This window comes from Rhopalosiphum maidis, chromosome 3 (genome assembly GCF_003676215.2).
Source record: "Rhopalosiphum maidis isolate BTI-1 chromosome 3, ASM367621v3, whole genome shotgun sequence".
NCBI lineage: Eukaryota > Metazoa > Arthropoda > Insecta > Hemiptera > Aphididae > Rhopalosiphum > Rhopalosiphum maidis.
Genome location: NC_040879.1, coordinates 20943506 through 20965224, shown reverse-complemented (window position 1 = coordinate 20965224; position 21719 = coordinate 20943506). Strand labels below are relative to the sequence as shown.

General features: G+C 27.4%; 1 protein-coding gene across 1 annotated transcript in view; it reads right to left on the bottom strand.

Annotated features, from left to right (window-relative positions):
• LOC113558741 (ryanodine receptor) overlaps positions 1-19144 on the bottom strand; it is a 52883-nt gene extending 33739 nt beyond the window's left edge. Inside the window, 30 exon segments of the mRNA XM_026964267.1 lie at positions 37-187; positions 278-395; positions 464-619; positions 689-822; positions 1229-1450; positions 1516-1814; positions 1884-2004; positions 2073-2163; positions 2268-2347; positions 2418-2491; positions 2882-3122; positions 3181-3389; positions 3451-3661; positions 4074-4269; positions 4333-4430; positions 4646-4786; positions 4872-5062; positions 5133-5302; positions 5397-5597; positions 5676-5800; positions 5873-6042; positions 6519-6690; positions 6801-6983; positions 10889-11088; positions 11157-11345; positions 11421-11501; positions 11557-11655; positions 11724-11828; positions 16596-16879; positions 19012-19144. Of these exon segments, the coding sequence (XP_026820068.1) occupies positions 37-187; positions 278-395; positions 464-619; positions 689-822; positions 1229-1450; positions 1516-1814; positions 1884-2004; positions 2073-2163; positions 2268-2347; positions 2418-2491; positions 2882-3122; positions 3181-3389; positions 3451-3661; positions 4074-4269; positions 4333-4430; positions 4646-4786; positions 4872-5062; positions 5133-5302; positions 5397-5597; positions 5676-5800; positions 5873-6042; positions 6519-6690; positions 6801-6983; positions 10889-11088; positions 11157-11345; positions 11421-11501; positions 11557-11655; positions 11724-11828; positions 16596-16649 (4482 nt within the window). The 5' untranslated portion in view covers positions 16650-16879; positions 19012-19144.
• Positions 19145-21719: the final 2575 nt, after the last annotated feature.

Sequence of the window (21719 nt, the reverse complement as noted above, 5' to 3'; positions counted from 1 at the left end):
ATAAATACATATTAATTAACAAATTTTAACTCTTACTTGTGAAACTCTTATTTGAGGGGTTACTCTTTCATTTAATGTATTAGGTCTGTGAGCAGCATTACGTGATCTATCCACATTTCTAGCTGGATCTGGTGTTTTTGCTCTTTTAGGATTATCTGAAGGCCCTTCTTTTTTTCTCGAAAAAAATCTTAGATAAATATATATTGTAAATTTTTATTAGTTTAAATAAGTAATAGACTAATTGATGAATAATAATCGTCTAAAATTAAATTTTTACCGAAATGGAGAACGTCCTCTTTTTTTCTTATCATCTTTGTTTATATCCTGACCGTTACCATTTTGATGACTATATATGTTAAAATTCAATTCACTAGATGAACGATTCAACTTCCCGTCTATATTAGTCATTCAATTTTAAATAAATAATAAGTTAACACATTTTGTATACTAAGAATATAAATACCATTTTCGATTGTTAAATCATCATGCCTAGATAATGATCCTTTTCGAGGGGGTCTTGGTGGTGGTGGTTGATTTTTTCCTCTCGGTGGTAAAGGCGTAGTATTTGGCATAATTTCGTCGTTTTCTGCAGGATCGTCTGAATAACCTCGATGAAGACCTTTATATTAAATATGTATAACAAACTTTATTAAAGAACTATTTCGAGTTAATATTTATATTTGAAAACCTTTTATATCACTCATTGAAAATCCTGATTTCATTATTTGTTCAATATGAGCAGGGGTAGCATGCTCAGATTGCGACAATAACCTGTGCTGTCTAATCCTTATTTCTTGCCATCTTCTTTGTTTTTCTTGTTCACTAAAAAAAATTATATAGTTAACATAAAAATAGTATAATAAAGTAAAATAATTTTTCATGTTATGCATAACCACGTTATATATTTTTTTTTATCGTTGAGTGCATACAATTCAATCTATTCTCCTACTTCAATACTAATTGTATTTGGAAATTTTTTTGATAATAAAAGTTATTACATAAAAAAAAAAATCACGTTTCAGTGTTCAGTGATATTATAACATTTAAAAGGTTTTGATGCTTCCATTATTATTATTTACTAATAATTGATAAAATTTTATAAAATTAAAACAATAAATTTAATGGACCTTAAAGTTTTTTCCAAAAAAAAATATTGTTGTATAAATATTTATATAATATATATAAATAGTTCTACAATTTAAATAATAATAACATAAATAATACTAACTCGATAAAATTTGGTAGACATATGACAGGTAAAGATAGTCGTAAAAATTCCCAATTTGCCTTTTCCATCGTTTCAAATGTATTATGACTTATTTTTAGACACGGTGGTGTATCTGAACCAGCTGGAATTCTTGTAACATCAATTACAGATGAAAAATCATCAGTATTTTCAAATATTGGTTGATCCTTAGTATACCAATATGTTACAGGTCTCTTCATGTTTCTAAAATAATAAAAATTTTAAATTTTCCTAGTTTATAAAACATAAGTATTTTGTTTGGTACATACACGCAAAATGGTTCATATCCTTCTTGAAGTCCACAAGTCGTGAAGTATTTCAAAGAGTTTACGTCTTGACCAAAAGTTAATTTTGCTTTTTGTCCTAGTCCCAGAGTAAACGCAGGTACAAATCCTTCTCCTTGGACTTCTGAAAATGTAGTTTCTCCTCCCAATGTATCCATTAATAATTCTCCATTCAATGAAAAACTTATTGTATGGTCCATTAAGTCTAAAAACACTCCCACGACATCTCCAACTTGCCATTGTCTACCAAACGATTCGGCTGTTCCCATATAAATTTTTTCTTCCTTTAAAATAAAATGTGTTTAAAAGCATTTTTCGTTAACATATTATATATTATTTTTTTAAATACACACGTTATAACCATCAAATGCCCAAGAATTTTCGTCACTGCCAATTTGATAACCCGGAGAACATGTAAACCTGGCCCATCCAACTCGCATAGGCCCATTAGTCAATATTTCAAACTCAAAATACCTTTGAAAAATATAACAATTAACAAGGTACCTATCTATTTTTAACTTTTATACGAAAAGTTCATTTACCATTTTCCACTTGAAACAGCGTATGTTTTTTCAGCACGATATGTTCTGAACGTCAAGTATCTATTAGTGTTTTCATCTGTTAAGAGTGTTGCTGTAAATTACGCAATAAACAAAAAAAATTATATTTGTGAATATTATAAAATTTAAAGATAATTATACATATTACAATAAATAAATACGAATATAGGTATGTACCTTCGTTTGTTTCTCCAGTCGGAGGATCTAAATTGTAACCATATACTAATAACGTGCGGACTGTTTCACTTGCTGTATCTCTGTAAAAAATTGAAATGTTTAATACAACGCTATTATTTCTTTTTACAAAATTATTAAATTTTAGTTTACCTATTAGCTTTTTTAATGGCGTCGTCTACTTTACTGTACGGTACTAAGTGAGGACTGCGCAACATTTGTAATTCCTAAAAAATTTTCATTTAAAAAAAATGTTGTTAAAAAGATTCAAACTCAAATATTATACAATAATTAATAAATAAAAATAAAACAAGATATAAAATTAATACGAAATTATAAAATATACAGTAATAAAAAACAATGCGTATGTTGTAGTAAACTTAGTTGTCAAAATATAAGATGAAAAATTTAAAAACACAATATATTCATTAATCTATTCAAAATATTTATCTATTTAAAAGTTTATTAATTATTTTTAATATTTACTTGACTAATAAATAATCACATAAAATCATTATTAGTTGTGTATAATATATTTCAAAAATAGCATTAGTATAATTTTATTAATCTATTTTACAATGGAAAGTTTTACATTTATATGTTTTTTAAAACATTACTTCATTTAAACCATATGTCCATCCTTGTTGAATTCTTTCTTTTGCCCATAAATTATGTGTATTTTCAGCTAGCTGATCAATTAATTCTTCCATTTTTCCTGACAAATTTATTGCAGATAAATCTAGTGGTGCTGGTTTGTAACCATTGGATTGCATAAATGGTTCGTTGGGTAATCGTACCGTTTTAATGCGGGACGGCGGATTATCAATAGATATGTGATAACCCAACGCAATAACCGTTCTGTGGAATTTTTAATATTTCATATACGAATGAATAGGCATATATATATTTTATTTACTTAAGTGTTTGCACAGCTAATTGAGAATCATAACGCTTCTCGGCTGGAGGCAACTTGTCAAACTGTATTAAACATGGGTGATATTTCCTAGTATCATTTCTTTTATCACCATATTGCCACCCAGCTTCAATTTTATTCATTGCCCACATTTCATGAATATTCTCTGCTAATTTGTCTTTAATATTTTCTATGTAACTAGGCAAAGTGATCTAAAAATAATCGTAAAAGTGTCATAATTTAATCATTTATTTAGTGTCTTAAAAATAATACCATCGATGTATCAACTGGATTTGGAACAAACGCTGTGTCGTCTTCGACATACCACGGACCCGTGAGCACGCATTTGTTAAGGTTTCCAAAATAGAAGCACGGATCGATCGTCAAGATTTGTTGGGGCAATAAAGTTTCAAATAGGGGAGAAAATTCGTCTGGTGGAGTAAACTTCAGCCGACCATGATCTCCGCCCAATAAAAAACGACAACTATATTAAATTCAATAAAAAATTGAAAATAATTACTTATTGATTTTAAAAAATATGAAAAATTATAAAAAATTATTAAACGAGATTTAGTTAAATATTTATTCATATAATATGTATAACTTAAAATGAGAATTTATCTAAATCATAGTATAAACACTATAAACCATACCAATATTTATATTATTTTAATTTTACAGTTTTACCCTAAGTGATTTAAGGATATGAATTTCCAACTATTTTAAAGTTACCAAAAATATTAACTATATAATAATTATCTGTAAATTTGATTTTGAAAAGGGTATATTTCGATGTATAATTATCACTTATTATATATCGAGGATAATGTTTCAAAATATTTGTGTATAATTTTTACAATAACACAATTTAAAAATATCTTATAATAATATGTTACCTGACTTTTGATGAACAACTAATTACTGGGAAAAACATCCCATCTAAATTAAAGTCTCTGAAGGCTCCTTGAACCAATTGACCGTTCAATGTAAAAGTTATAATTGGAATAGTTAAATCTAATGCACAGCCAATTACATCACCTTTTTTAATATTAGAAATTTGTGAACCAGGCATCACTTCAGACTTGCGTCCTCCTATTTATATTAAACATTTTTAATATATTTTAATGAAAGATAATTATCAAATTTAGTATTTACCTGTCCATAAATATGATCCATCAAATCCAAAAGAGTATAAGTCATCCCCAACACCGTTTCCACCCCATTTTTCTCCACCACCAGGATATGGAACATAACTGAAAATAATTTAACATTATTTCTATAGCTCATACTAAAAATAAATCTTCTGGAGGTCAAATCTACTTAGGTGATAAAATTAATCTAGCAAAGCAATTTAACAAGACAAAACAAATGGAATAATTTCTTAATAAAAGGCTTTTTGTGAAAAAATTCTTAAATTATTTTTTTTTAATTAAATTAAATAAATAAGTTGATTAAGCTTTTTAATTACCCTGCAGTATTTGCCCATCCAATTCGAATATGTGGATTTAAATGTGTTGTTTGTTCTACGTGATCTATTGCTACTTCATAATACCATTTTCGATAAACAGCAGATCCACTTACATGGCCAACAAAAATATTGGGACGTACGCTAAGATTATAACAGTTTATTAAAATAGAAATTAAAATATCTCTTAATTATTTTTACACTGTATAATTTTTAAAGGTTAATATACCTGGCTACGTGGTCAACTAGTAAGGTCTGAAGAAGTAAATTTTTTCCTGGTAATAAGAAATCACATATATTATTTTGTGAACTTCGTACGGCCACACCATTACCAACACATAGAGAACATAAAACGTCTAACACTTTGGGATCACGACCATGTTTTTCCAAAAGAGATATAATTACTTTAATATGTTCATCCTAAAAATTTTCATAGTTTAATAGATATTAAATTATTAAATGTATATTATTCGATGAATTTATTACATACTTTCATCATATTTAAAGCTTCTGGAGAATCAATGAGAACACAGTGAAGTACATCTAACATACCAGTTCCCTCACTGGATGCTTGAGATCCTAGCCGGCTAAATAACCAATTTAATCGGTTAGTGTTAGCAAATTGAGCACAATTAGTATGATTTCCCTTTATAATTGCAGCTAAAAAATATAATAAAAATTAATATGGATGTACCATATTTTTATAACACAATATGATAATATTAGACTGTTAACCATCATTTATAAAACTAACCTAGCAACTGGTATAAATAACCAGAAATTACATCCCAACTTTGTCCCGACTCGTCACCAGCTAAACTGACCATAAATCCTTGTGATGTGATAATATTTACTTTATCAATAGCTTCTAAGATCAAATTTAATATGCCTTCTTCTTGAAATAAATCTTGTCTGTTTCTTAATGCTCTAAAACGGTTTTGTTTTTCTTCATGCTCTATAGTAAAAAAATAATAATTAATATTGATAGGTACTTTAGTATATAATAGAATAATTATTTTACAGCTATATTTACCCATATCTTCTTCAGGTTGAGCAAAGTAATTTATTAAATCTTCTAGACACATGACCATTTCATTTAGATTAACGAATGAACAAAATAATGACGAACGTCTGTTACTTTGTAAATTTTCTAATCCACTATTAATGCATTTTGTAATATAAATTAAATTTTATTTAAAAAAAAACTGACTGATGATAATATCTACATACGAAATAAACTGTGTGAATAATGATGAGCATTTACGTATCACTCTAGCAGTTCTAGACTCTTCTTCTTGACTCCTACTGAAGTCTAATCCATCATCCATTTTACCTTCTTCGTGTAATACAGCTTGTTTTTCTTCTACTTTACCGACGCCTTTTTTTTTTGTTTCATAAGACTAAACCAATAAATAAAAATATAAGTTCCATTTAATCTTTTAAATTATTAAAATAAACTAAATTATATAGGTAGTGGTAATAAGTTGTATTTTTACATTTTTACATATTTTCTATTAATAACTTGTTGAATAAGTATTAATATTTAAAATAACACTATAAATAGTTTAATTGAAAGTTTTTAAATATATGTATTAAAAAGTATGCCAGAAATATTTTTATATAATACTTTAATATAATTATTAAAGGCGTGTTTTTGAAAGCAAATTTTAATAAGCAAAAAATAAACATATTATTAGGTTAGTAATATTAGGAGTAATATTTATCAAGATATATGAATAAACATAAAAAAATCGTTTTAAATAACAACCTATTTAAAAAATAAAACAAATGGCAATTTATGGTACTTTATTAAAATATTAAAATATCTCTTAGAACTTATTATGCATCTTAAGTTTTAAATTTTAAATATACATACCTTGTATGTTAACCATAAACCTGTATCAGAATGTTGTACTAACACTGTACTGTCACCATACTTAATAATGGGTGCTCCAATAACTTCTAGATCTTTGTCTTCTAAAATAATTTTTTGATCATCTTTTTCTTGGCGTAAAAAAAATGTAGACGAAGCAGTGGTGGCTTCTTCTCTGTAATACAATCATGTATTGATGAATAATATTATACAAGAAATTATTTTTTTTTAATAAAAAGTTTGCTTTCATACTTTTATATTGTTTATTATAAACATATAGTTTACCTGCAAACTAAATGCAACTCATTGTTTTCGTTGACACCTAAATACCGTCCAGTTGTCAAATGTCTTATTCGCATTGGATGATACCAATTAATAAATCCACCGGCCCATTTAGTTCTAGCTAACTCCAAACGCCATAATGACCTTGCTTGACTCATAACGCTTCCGCCTTCATAAATTACTATACTAAATTACGATAAATACACAAAATATTATATCCATAGAAAATGGGAATTAAATATCTTTAAAAAAAAGATTAAAAATTAAATTATATAATTATTATTCATTAGATTTAAAATATTTAATAGTTTAATTCATCAGAGGTATATCTATTAAAACTTGACTACATACAAGCTCATTAGATTTTGCCAAGACTAATTCAGATCAACCAATAGGTACAATATGAATATATTCATACTACTTTGTTTATTTAATAGTTTAATACTATTATGTATGAATATTAAAAGAAATATATACCTAATATTAGCTTTTTATAATCTAGTTTGATTTAAACATACCTATATTATATTTATACAAAATATATAGATTATAAAAATAATAAAGTAAAAGTTTAAATAGGATAAGCAAGACCATACTATTTTAAAAGCGCTAAGTTGAAATATTTTTTTTTTTTTTTTTAATAATTTATTTAAAAACATAGAATTTAGAGTTTAAACTAGAGAATCTCTTCTATACGTCGAAATATATATTTTTCCAGCTGTTTGCTGTTCATAACATTCATTATGCAAATCGATTATAATTGGGTATTTAGGAATAATATTAATTATCTTCTACGAAAAAAAATATTTGGATAATTTAAATATTTGGACGCCCATCTAAGAAATAGATACAAATGAAAAATGTGTTCAACTAATTAGTATTGGCTTGTCATGTGGTGTCATTATTATACTTTGTTCAAAATCAAAGTAGGTTGCTAGTAAGTATGTCGAGTGTATCTTGTCAATAAGTTACTGTAATGTATATTTGTTAAATTTTAATACAATGATAAAATCATTACATACAAAAAAACAATTCCGAAGGAAGACGCCAAGACGATCTGTTATCCTATATTATTCTAAATAGTAAATATATTTATATTCTACTTAAGAGGATGCCAACTTAGTATTTGTTATCTCTCTGTAATCCACGCGCAACATAGCAAATTTTACGTTTACAAAAATGACTATAACCATATTAGTTTTTCAAATTAGAGTGAAATAGCCTATTATAAAATTTAAAGTTAAAAACATTATTTAGGGCATCTTAAAAGCGTTTTATTATATTTTTATTTTAAAGCGAGTTATGAGTATTTTAAAATTGTAAATTGTTTAAACATCTTAATCTTACTCGCTTTAAAATAAAAATATAATAAAACGATTATGAGATGCTCTAGATAATGTTCTTAAATTTAAATTCTATAATAGGTAATTTCACTCTACTTTGAGAAATTAATATAGTTACAGTCATTTTTGTGAACGTAAAATTTGCTATGTTGCGCGTGGGTTAGAGAGAGATAATAAATACTACGCTGGCATCCTCTTTAGTAATTTATTTCACTATTAATTATTACGATAGATTGAATAAATTATTCACCATAATATTGCTTTTGTCATTTTAAAATATTATTATGAGTTAAAAGTTTCAAGTTCCTGTGAATGATATTTTTATACAACTACAAAATAACTAAAATAATTATTTTTGTTTAAATATATCTACTTTTGTTCAAATTTTAAATTCAAATGTATATAAAAAAAAGTCTATTTATTTTTTAGATTTTATGATTTCAGTAAGTACGAGTACTAGATACTTATGAAGAATCTTGCGAAAATATCCAAACCTCGGCTGTAAATATTGAACAATTTATACATTTCTAACTACAAAATATATTGTACATTCTTGGGATTTTGACAATTTTCATGAAAATTTGAACTTCAAATGCTTATAAAAAAAAAATATCTATGTATCTTTTACATTTTAAAAAAACCATAATAAAAATGTATGATTAAGTATTTTTACGGCTCCAAATTATGATGAAAGGCACAAAAAACAACACACATTTTTGTAAAATCAATACATTCAACATTCCGGTCACAAACTAAAATTTGAAATAATATTTTTTTAATGACACCTAATCAATTTATGATTACATTTATAGCAGAAAAGCTATAATTTTACTCTAATTAAAAAGCTGATGATGAAATTATGTGATGATAATTAAGATAAAATTAAAAATGTATAGGGTGTTTCAAAAGTCTTCATCCGATTACAAATTTATGTAGCTCGGCAATCGTTAGCCGCAGATAAATTACCCATATACTAATCGAAAGATAACTTAAAATAAACTTTGTTATCTAATCTTTTCATTAGTATATGGGTCTTTACTAGTAGCTAATATTTGCCGAGCTATATAAATTTGTAATCGGATGAAGACTTTTGATACACTCTGTATATTATTAATTATTTAACTAAACAAAACAAAGGAGGCTTAGTATACAAATTCATAGATTCATATGATAAATTTGGAGTTTTTCCAATATAAAAAAATGAGTACTGCTTTGCTGAATGGTAGGTGCCGAATATATGCTGTGATGGATGCACTAAAAACAATGAGCGGAGATTTTCGGTCAGTCTATATCATTATAAGTATATTTAATATGTTTTTTTGATATTGTTACTAGGTTAAATTTTAACTTAAAATGTCTATAAAAAATTATACTTATATATTTATCGGTTTTTTTAACTTGCAGTATGATTAGTATGAACTACATAATATGAGTAACTTACTATTATATTTTCATCTGAAAACAATTTACAAATTTTCGAAACCTTAACAAATTTTAGTCAAAAATTAAACTTTAAATGCTTATAAAAATAAATTGTGCGAATGTATTTTAAATAATTTTACAAATCTATAAGAACAATCTATATAAGATAATGAATTACAATTTCAATATTTTACCAACATTTTTATTAACAGATATTTTTATACATTAAACCATAATATTATAAAATGCCCAATGTGTACAAATAACTAAAAAACATTGGAAATATTTTAAAATTGTTATCATGTATAAGAAATTATCATATAAAATATATTTGGTGACGATTTCAAGCTTCTACGATAATTTGTTTTTTAATAGCAATGAAAGATGAAAAATCATTTGAGTAGAGATTTTAAGTAGAATATGAATTTATGAGAAATATAAATTTGACCACTCTATAGTTAACTACTTAATTTTCAAAATTACAAGCTAAAAAAAAAATTGTAAAAGTTTTATAACTTATACATCGTTTGTATGATTAAATATTTTTATTATTGAAGTAAAATATGTACATTATTGACATACTTTATTAGTAGTGTAGTTGATTTTTTCATAACTTATTTTACCAAATTATTTATTTGTTTATGTTTACCTTCTAATTGTGTTGTTTATTTAAAAAATATTGTTTTGAAAATTTAAAGGCGATTAAAAACTTTATAAATTTGTAAAGTTAGCAAAAATGTGTTATTTAATTAATTTTGAATTAAATTCTTTGTTTATTGACAATATAAGTTTATGGCCTGAATAATGTGTATGGCCCAGATATAGAAGTTATTTAAGAGTAAGCCTACTTAACGGATGGTTTTAGTGTATTTTTTAATGTGTGTTTAAAATCTTAGCTTCTCTAGAATCTAGAAAATATAACAAATGTTATGATATATTGAATATGGGCACCAATATATTTTCCTCAGTTCACCAATAATAGTTAGCTAAACACTGGGTGTCAGACACCCAACATTTCTATTGCTCACTCTGTTAATATATACGTATATATAGGTCCCTACCTATATATTAGATACAATAATCGAATAATATATGTATGTTTATAATATATACATAATGAACAATTATATTATTTATATATAATAGATTTTAAAATATAGTCAACTCAAGTTCAAATATATGATTATAAAAAAATTATAATTATTAAAAAGTGATTAAACTATTCAAGATTAAAATTTGTTATATTTTAAATTTAATTCATCCAAATTTTTAATTTACAAAATACTATATAGGTACAATGTATTTTAATTAATTTTCAATACATACTTTTGTCCAGAAACATTGCTCCAAGACGACGGTATTGTCAAACACTCATCGCCACCATGAAAGAATCTTAGTACGTCTCCACCAAAAACATAACCAACGTATTTCATTCTACTGATACCGGTACCATATGGTTGTACTGACCAATGAGTTACGTGAAATGATGCGTTAACTACAGATAACTCATTTTCTTTGGCAGTGTGCTATAATACAAATTAAATACATTATTATTATTTTATATCGTTGCATAACATAGGAAGTATTGACATACCAAATACCGTTCAGTTGCCACAGACACTAAAATTAAATCATCTCCAACTCGAACTTTTTCACCCTCTGATCGTTGTTTCGATGCTGGGTGCACAGTCCACCAACAAGCTTCACCTTGTGAATGCTCTTGTAGACCAACGTCAAAAGATAATTTATCATTTGATGAACTTGTTGATAAACAAGCTAAATACTGTAAATATTTTTTATAAAGATTTTTATTTTTATTTTTTTAATTAATATTTATTTATTTATAATCAAATCAAACCATATCGCTATTTTGATGACGTAATAAAATAGCATTTCCGTATAACAATGTTCGGTGTCCAGATCCAGTTCCACCTTTTCCCTAAGAAAAAATGTAAATAAATGTTTAAACAAATTCAAAGTAATAATTTAATTACCTCTTGAGAACTTGCAGCTGTCACTAGTTCTTGTAAAGCCCTCACAGATAATGCTTGTTCAATGACAAATACACACTGTGACAAATCGGGTGGAATATTCTACAATATATTGTAAATATTATAATAAGTTTAATTTTGTGTTTACATTTTTGAATATTTTATATTACTTTATCGGCAATATTTTCTAAGTAACAATGCCGATTTCCAAATCCTTCAGCTGCAAGACAAACTCTTTCTCCAGTCGCAGTGCATGATAAACACACCATATCTTCCTATTAAAAATAGGTAATTATTTTTATTATTTTACTGATAGTAATTAAAATATTACCAACTCCTACATTTTTATTGGAAAAATGTTCTTATATATTATTTAAAACTAATTTAATTAAAATACTTATTTAATAATAATATTTAAGTATTAAAATTAAAAATTATTGTTACCATTCTAAAAAATATTTGTTTTCATATCATGATAAAAACATTGAATAAAATAGTTATAGGTACCTATATTTTTTTTTTAATGTTCATAATATTTGTATGACCCACAGGGTGAAAATACACTATAGGATTTCAATATGACAATATATACACCATTTTTAGATAATTTTTCTAAACAACTTGATGAATCAAAAATTGTTATTAAACAATATTTGTTTAATAAATCCACGTGAATTTAATGAAATCAAATTTAAAGATCTTCTAAAAACATATATATTCATTAGATACTGAAGTAGATGAAATAACTGAATTGGGTTAATTCGTGAATTCATAATATAGCATCAACAAATAAAAAAAAAATACCCGAAAATACAATAGAAACATTAAATAGTTGCAATAAAGATATATTTCCAACTATTTACAAATTTTTAATTATATTAGAAATTTGGCCGCTTACAACTACATCCAGTAAAAGGTCCTTTTCAACACTTCGACGTTTGAAATCATATTTATGAAGTACTACTAGTGAAAATTGTTTCAACTGGTTTGGTAATTATGAATATACATCATGATAATATATTAGTGTCAACAGAAGATGTAATACGTGAATTAAGTATACAAGTCGTCGAATAAGATTAATACTGTAATAATTAAATAAAATGTAGTACCTACTTTTTTTGTATACATTTTTTTTTACATTTTAATAAAATATTTTGATATACCTAATCAAAATATAAATATTATTAGTATAGACAAATACGGTATATTTTTTTTATAATTATATTCATGGTTTATTTTTTCAATAAAGGTTGTTATTTTTTTAATACCCCCCTCCCCTCTAGCTACGCCTCTGCATAAAACAATACACAAAATAATACATAGAAAGTTAATTAGAATAATAATAACAAATAATAATGGATTGATCAATTCACCTTGATAAAAAGAAATTATATTACTTTTACCAACTAAAGTAGGTATACCAATTAAACCAATTTTCTACTAAAAACTACTTGAAGTTGTTAACTGAGATTTTTTCACCACTTCAAAAGGTGATAAACACAAAAATAAAAAATGCTCATCATTTTAGACAATTACATTTATTATTATACTCAAAAGTGTTGAACTAATGACAATTTAATATTAATTTTAAAAACAACTGGGAGAAAGGGAGTGAGTATCTATATCAATCATGCCGATTTTAATTCGATTCCACCGGGCACTAATCATATTAACTACGAATCCACTGGCGGGTTCAAAGGGGGACCCACCTTTATCAGTTATATTATATTTGTAAGGCCTAATACCAAATCGTAAATATTGTGTTTACAAAATTATGAATGATATATAAATATATAATATAAAAAATGTTGGGCCTCCCCCTCCAAAATAAAAAACAAAATCCTAGATCCACCACTATACAATTCTGACTGAGTTACATAATAAAAAATTTAAATTATATCATAAGTTTTCTAGAATAAATGTATTTACCTATTAGATAAAATATGTTTTTCAGTATAAAAACATCTAAAATGGAATTTATTATTTTTTATTTTAAAACGATAATATTTTTTAGTTTATCTATGTAAGTTTGATATACAATTTTTTGTTTATAGTTAATTATACATAATTCTAAATTAATATTTAAAAAAATTAAAAGATAATTGATTTTCATATTTTATTTTTGTATTAAACTTCTTTATTAGAATAGTATTTAAGGTACACAAATACACAATTGTTAATAGGCATATTGTTAAATTATCATACGAATATTAATATTTAGCTTATTCTTATCAGTTATCTTCTATGATTTAATTAGTTCAATAAATAAAATTCTATACTAATAATTGTACTTTATTTTTATTTGGATTAACAGGGAAATTTACTTAATTTCTACTTGCTACTATAAATAATGTATACGTTTACTGTATACAAGTATATTAATAGTACCTAGTGCCGATGATATTAAAGAAACTTAGATTTCATTAAGTATATTAACAATTACATATAGAATAAATTAGTATGTATTATAAACTTCGATAAACATAACATACATATTTTTTTAATTTTTATAAAAAAATTTCAAGGGTTGGGTTTAGAAAGCATTTACTATAATTTACCTAATAAATATAAATATAACGTTCTAAATTGTTATCTATAGAATATTGTAATTTATTCTTTATAAGTTAGAAACTAAAGTTGCCTTCAGTGTTAAATTTTTTAGAAATGTTGATGTGACAGTGTACCTCTATTATTTTTTTAAGATATTTTTTTATTTATCATCAAATGCATGAGATACTATATATCGGTATATCTTATATAAATATCATCATAATCGCTATATCGTTAGTAATAATATTGAATTATAAAAATATGTTTACAGTTAATCTATGTACTATGGTATACACTATACGCTTTAGTAATAACTATCAAAGTATTAACTAATAATACATACCTAAGTAGATATTTAACTAGCCTTGGTTTTATAATATTTCTTTAATTATATTTCTATTGTAAAAAAAATATAAATAATTTCTCACTATAATAATTGTAAATTTCACAAATTAATTATAAGACAGTGGGTACAATATCTTAATACAGTAAAATCCCATTACAACGAACTCCAGGGGACCGAATTTTTTTTTTGTTTTAACGGAAATTTCATTGTAACGAAAATTCGAATAAGCTCTTTACAAACCCTGATTTTCGGCAGGGGACATCTATGACTTTCGTTATAACGGGATTTTTTATTATATTGATATTCGTTGTAACGGGAATTTACTGTATTAATAATTCGTGTTAAATTGTTTAATTTTAAGTTATCATTAATCAATATTTTGAATTTAATTTTAAGGTAAATCACTTTAACCTCTTCTGCTAAATATTTCGAATAGACTAAATTTTTCAATTTTTGTACAATTGTTTGTTTATAAGCCTATACTACATTTTTAATTATAGTTAATACGATAATTGTCAAAAAAGAGTTAAGTATTTATTTTCATATTAAAAAAAAACTAGTAAATGTAAATATGTACTATAATAGTATATAAATTACTTATCAGTAGATTATTTATATCAATATGTCGTTAAGTGAAATTAAACAAACGATTAATTCATTGTTTGCTAAAAGTAGTATATAGTCATATAGATAGAATTTTAAAATTTTGTATCTCCTATAGAATTTTAAATATTTTTTTTAATTGAAAATATTTTAAAGTGAGGGAATTGTCCCATTATATATCGAGATATTATAAAAAGAATTATAGACGCGTTTTTTACATAATCAAATTCCCTGTTGGCTATCACTCGTCTAAACAAAAGAAGTGAATTTATTCTGTTTCTCCAATTTTATATTCAATTAGTATTAGCGTAAATAAATATATTACAATTGTGTAATTTATTAAAATTCTGTAGCTTCTAAAATACACAATTACAAATGTATGGTTATTGATTAGTATAGTTAATTTAGAATTAAACATTTTAAAGCGTAGATACATAATTTTTTTCGTTCATATTAAATTTAAACTTATGATAAAATTCAATATTTTTCAAGAAATTGTACTACATATTATTGTTATAAGACTTCGTATATAAATATTTTTTGTTCATATGAAAAAAAATTAAAATAATTAATATTAAAAGATATTAAAATTAAAATTAAAAAATATTATTAATATTAATTTCCAAGACTTCTAAAGAATTGTTTTTAAATAATTTCCTTTTTTAGTTAATTTGTAAAAATCGGTTTTCCTATTTTGTAATGCAATGAAAAAAAAAATTACATTATTGCATAGAAAATGTATTTATTTAATAGTTTATTATAGTGATTGTTCATGTACCCCAGAATCATATATTAATTTAATCAATGATAATGTAACGGTAATTTTTACTGTCCACCCAAAACATAAAAATATAATAATCCTTTTCACTCACGTTGCTATTTACAAACCAATATCTTAAGAAGTGTGTTTAAATGTAACCGTTTATAAATTAAGTAAAATTTCTTGATAAATCATTTATAAATTTTAAATACGATGCTATGTCGGTGCATATCGATTTTAGTGTACCTAATTTTATGTACTAATTCAGCCGAGATGGATGGGCAATCCGTCTGTTGATGTCTAGAAGCTAGACAAACATATATTGCCTTTTGGTGTGCATTTGAAATATTTGAATAACAAACAATAAATTTAATATTATTTTCTTTTATTTCAAAAAAATCGAATTGCAAAGCATTGCGGGCGGCTTGTCTATATAATATATATATATATATATATATAGTTCAAACCAATTTGTTTTTTTAATTTTATTTATTTAACCAATGCCAACCGCCAACACATAAACGAAACGGAATTCGCGTGTAAGTCATTCCATATAGCAACCTATAGGGGTAGAAAAATGGAGAAAAGAACACTCCGAGAGTCTCGAGTAATATCTATGCAACATTTGGTGCCATTTGGTTCCAAGTCTATACATTCGTATATGCTATATATATACATAAATAGGATTACTAATCATGTATGTACATTAATTATGAGCGTTGGAGTAAACTATGATATCATAAAAAATAATGACAATTATTTAATAAATTCGTCAAGACTTACGGTCCGGAGAAACGAAACATCATCCTGTTCCGAACTTCCCTCGCTGTCGGCCATCGCGACGAGTTGGCCGGGCTGCGGCTGCTATTGCTGTTATACGGACAACCAGACGTCGTCGTCGCTCGTTCCGGCTCTTCAATGACGGTAATAATAATATTTCAAACGGATATCGCGCTCGGCTGCGTCACTGTGCGGCGGCGCATTTCGGCGCACTTGTCAGCGTTCGTCCGCTCGTCCACGCTCGGTCTCCGTCCGTTTGCGAATAAAAGGCGCACAGTCGATCGGACCTGCGGACAGAGAAACACGTACATCGGCCGCATGAACAAACGTGTCGCGCGTATCGAAATGAATTTCTATTATTATACGGTGTGCCGCCGCGGCGTCGTCTCGCTGTGCATTCGATCGCCGCCGGCGGCTACGGCGGACCGGCCGCGGCGGGACGTGTGGTATATCTCGCACGCGGAGCTTAGGTATATGGTTATAATTATTTTTAAAATACATAGAGCGTGTACGCCGGCCGGCCGTCCCGCGGACGGTTTATTATTATTATTAATATTTTTTTTTCCACCGTCATATTATTATTGTACATTTGTACGATTGCGGGAGAGTACGCACCTATACGGTGCGTTTAAAACGATTGTGTACAACTAAAAAAACAATTTCATACACTTTCCAAACACACCGTATAACATAACGTGTAGGTCCTACATACAAGCGGTGGCGCAACAATTGGGTGACGGGGTAGACAAAACGCGAGCCCTACAGGCCTGCGAATACACACAATCGCACTGTTGAAAATATTATTATAATTGAAAAGTTTTAATAATAAATATCTATATTGTTGAAAAATAATAAATTATTTCAGTTTAGTATTATGATTATTTTATATGGTTGTCATTTAATGTAATTGTACTAATCTGAATTTATGGTTTTCGCTATGTTCCAACCATTCTAAAATACCTACTATAATAGCATTATAATAAATATAGGTTACCTAGTATATAGATAAAATGTTGAGATGAACAAGTGTGAGTGGCAAGAAACAGCTTGATATTTAATTTATTTTGATTGATTTTTATTTGTACTTTTTTTTAAATTTTGTGAAATTTTGGTTACTAACAAAAAAATGACATATACTATTTTTGAGAGGACGGCGCTCATAAAAATTCATAAGAAAGAACCTTCACTGTTTATTTTTGCTACGGGCCTTATAAATCATAGTTATGTTGCTGTATATATCTGTATTAAGAGAACTCTCATACCCATAATAAATGTCTTCATTTTATACAAAAGTATACAACATAGAAAATTAGCATTCTGTAGATCCGATTTTGTGTTATCTGCTATAAAATTAGAGTATGGATTAATTATATGGTCAAACTTTAAAGTAAAAACATTATCTGTGTTATTCTCTTGTAGGTTTTATACTCACGATATTTTTACTATTAAGTAATTTAAAAGAATCTTTTTATTTTAATATTTTGCATAATTAAACTGAATTAAAAATTAAAAAATCAACGGGAGAACGCAGACAATAGTCTTACTTCTAATTAAATGTCAATTCCTATTAATCCTTAAGCTAACAACACAACATTGGGTCAGTTGAACTCAAATTTAATATATTTTATATTTGTAAGACGGCGACAACAAATTAAGGTATGACGTCTCACGTCTCCTTAAGCAGGACATAGTAGACGAAGGCACCCTGGAGTCTACATCGATGTATATAAGCAATAACCGGCACTCAGTCGTTTTGTTTTTTCATTGGTGGGGGCCCACGACTAAATAATCGGCGTTTGGCACATCAGCCTTTCGAGGACTTAATCCGGATTTTCGTTTCCTGTAATACGATGTGTATGCTCGTAATTTATCATTTTATACACCAAATAATCACTGCAAGAACTTAATAACGAGAAAAGCATATACAATCATACAACAAAATATAATAATAATTGATTCGTGATTATCATCTTGAACACAGAACATAATAACGTTACATTACAGAGTTATCCAAGTTATCGGTTAAATATTTCGTGCAAAGGTATTGCAATTTTATGTTATTTTATTTTATCTTATAAATTACATTATTTATTTTTGTTAATTTACTCGATTTGCGATTGCACATGATGAACCACTATGTGATAATGTATTATTAATATTATAATAATAGGTACGATATTAAGTACAGATGTTCAGTCTGTTGAGAGGATTCTCTTTTAATTGAGAGTTTGTTTTAAAACGGAATCGTGTACAATATAGAAACTCCGTTCATTTACGCAAAGTTTACGAAGCACATATAATCACGATTCGCCCTCAATAACTCTAAAATCTTCTCCACGAAATCCTATAGAACTGGTAAACCGTCTGCTGCGTTATAATAATGTTATGTGTACGATATATTGAATTATAAAATACCTACCTATATAGTGTACAGCCGGTGGGATATACGCTTAATTACCTATATTAGAACGTTATACACCGCGGAATGTTCGTTGACACCGCGGAAGGTATCCACAGACGACTGCAGGCGTGTACAGGCGAAGATACGCGGTGCGTTGTACGTACGGTAATGAGACGCCGATGCCGAACACAAACGTAAAAAATGATAGTCAAGAACAGAAGAAAAAATGGAAAAAAATCATTGTCGTACGCGGTACAGTCTCCCGATATATAAATATAATATACACCAACACACACTTATAATAAATGTATTTATTAATAATAATATACAAGCCGGGCCCGGTCTTCCGGCGGCAACGAGCTACTATGCACGGAAGCTGCTGCCACCACCTCGTGTCAGATGAGTATATTCTATTTATACACCAAAGCTTCTTTCTCGAGTAGGCGGGGAGTATGCGGTTTGTGTGTGTGTATGTGTGTGTGTGTGTGTGTGTGTGTGTGTGTGTGTGTGTGTGTGTGTGTGACAGAACTATAAGATCGGCGACGGACACACAAACACACTATAGCTCGTCGTGCGTATAAGTATATACTTAGGTAGGCGCGTACACATTGTGTGGTTTTTTTAACGATATCCCCGTACAATTATATTATATTCTTCTACCCGCATTCGTATGTGACTTTAGCCCACCCACGTGTAGATTCTGAGACCTTTGCCAAAATTCTACAAATTATCCACAAGAATTTGCAAGTCCATTTGCGTTTTTGAAATTTGCAAGCTCCCGGATTTTACGTAAAATATAACAAATGACAAATACGATAAATTCACGTAACCTATATTCACATCGTTCTAGCACTTGAACATTTTTCGCGCATGCAATCGTAAATAAAATAATGATACAGAACAGTATAATATACTGATATACCTGCGGTGCAACGTATTCTAGTTCTTAGGTATTTTTTGTACCCACTTATAACTATTAACGTATAATTATATGCGGATATTGCTGCCTCCTGTTGTACTTTCGCTCGTTTAATATTTATTAAACATACATATATTAATAATAATGGACGTATCACGTACACCGTTTGAGTGGATTAATCCAAAATATGGTCTATTTGGTCGAATAATTAGGTATATATGTACAATATGAATATAGGATAAATTATTTTATACATTGACACACGTTGAAATTTAATATTAAAAAACTAAAATTATTAAAATGAAATTTCATACAATTACTTAATTAATAATTAATAATAAAATGTTACTTAGATATTTGTAGAGTAGAAATGGAATTTAGTAATGTATAATACAGTCAAAAATTAATAAAATAATTTCACTTTCCCAAAACGACCGCCTTGCACATTACATAATAATTACTTACTATAACATATACTACATACCTACAACGGGAATTGCGTTGCTAAACGAAATATCCATCATCATTGGAATTGTAACTTTATTTCGTATCTCTGAGCATACAGACAACATATAATTTGGTGTGACTTGTATAACATTATTCAAAGTATAAGAAACTAGATAGAATGTCGCACCTATAAGGCTAAAAATGTCAGTATTACGATGACACATCGTTAAGATCGTTAAGGGCATTTCCAAATCATTTCCACGGGACTTCCACGATTTTTTTCCGTATTATAATTTTATATTATACACTGTATACATATATAATAAGGTGTAACAAGACTATTTAACAAACTTTCATTACAAATGTTACTATATTTGTTAAATAGTCCTGTTACACTCTGTATATAGTAATATAGTATATCTACTATCTACATAGAAGGTTTACTACTGGTTTCCAATAATTGTACAATTTATAATATTTATTTTCATTGTGAGCATCGTAAAGATCAATCGATTACGTTAATAGTTTTACAAATAACGAGCACTCCCGAAATAAAATCCTGGCCATGTGCCTGCAGGCCCGCCTATATTTGATTTATTTATGCATGTCACTGGAATTTCAAGAAAACGCGTGACTTACTACTGCAGTAGTATGATCAATCAAGACTACCCTACAGTTACCTACCCAGGGCCACGAAAGGATTTGAGTTTTAAATCTAGTTTGAGGATAGTTCGTCCGATTTACTTCGTCTTTTTTATTATTATTAGTATCATCACAATCATTTGTTTTTCGTCTAGTTTCTATGTTAGCGATTTTTTTTTTTATTATTTCGATAACGCGGCGTTATAAACCACACTTATGTCATTTGTACCACTCTACTATACGCCCGCGACTCTCACCTTTGGCCGATGTTCAAAGAGTAATCGGACACCTCCTACGCTGCGACGAGCGTCGTTGACGGTCGGGTGTTCCATGGATTGTTATATTACGCTTGAGCTCGCCGGGTGCTTTGTGTCAACATAGAAATCGGCGTAAATATGTCTTTGGTATTATTATTATTATTATCATTATCTATTACTTTTAGCAGTGGTGGTAAGATATAAGGAGTGAAAAGAGAGAAGTAGATGCCTACCGCGAGGATGTACGTGTCAGATCGAAAGCACTATTTAAGTGTATTAATTGTATACATATTATTATACATTAGATGGGTATAAGAATTCCTACTTTTTTTAAGGACTCCGTGATAGTAGAAAGCGATTTTTTTTTTTAATTTACTGCATTACAGAACATTGGTCAATATTATGTATGTAAATATATAATTTTTTGTTACATATTAAAGGTAATTTATGTTTTTTTTTTT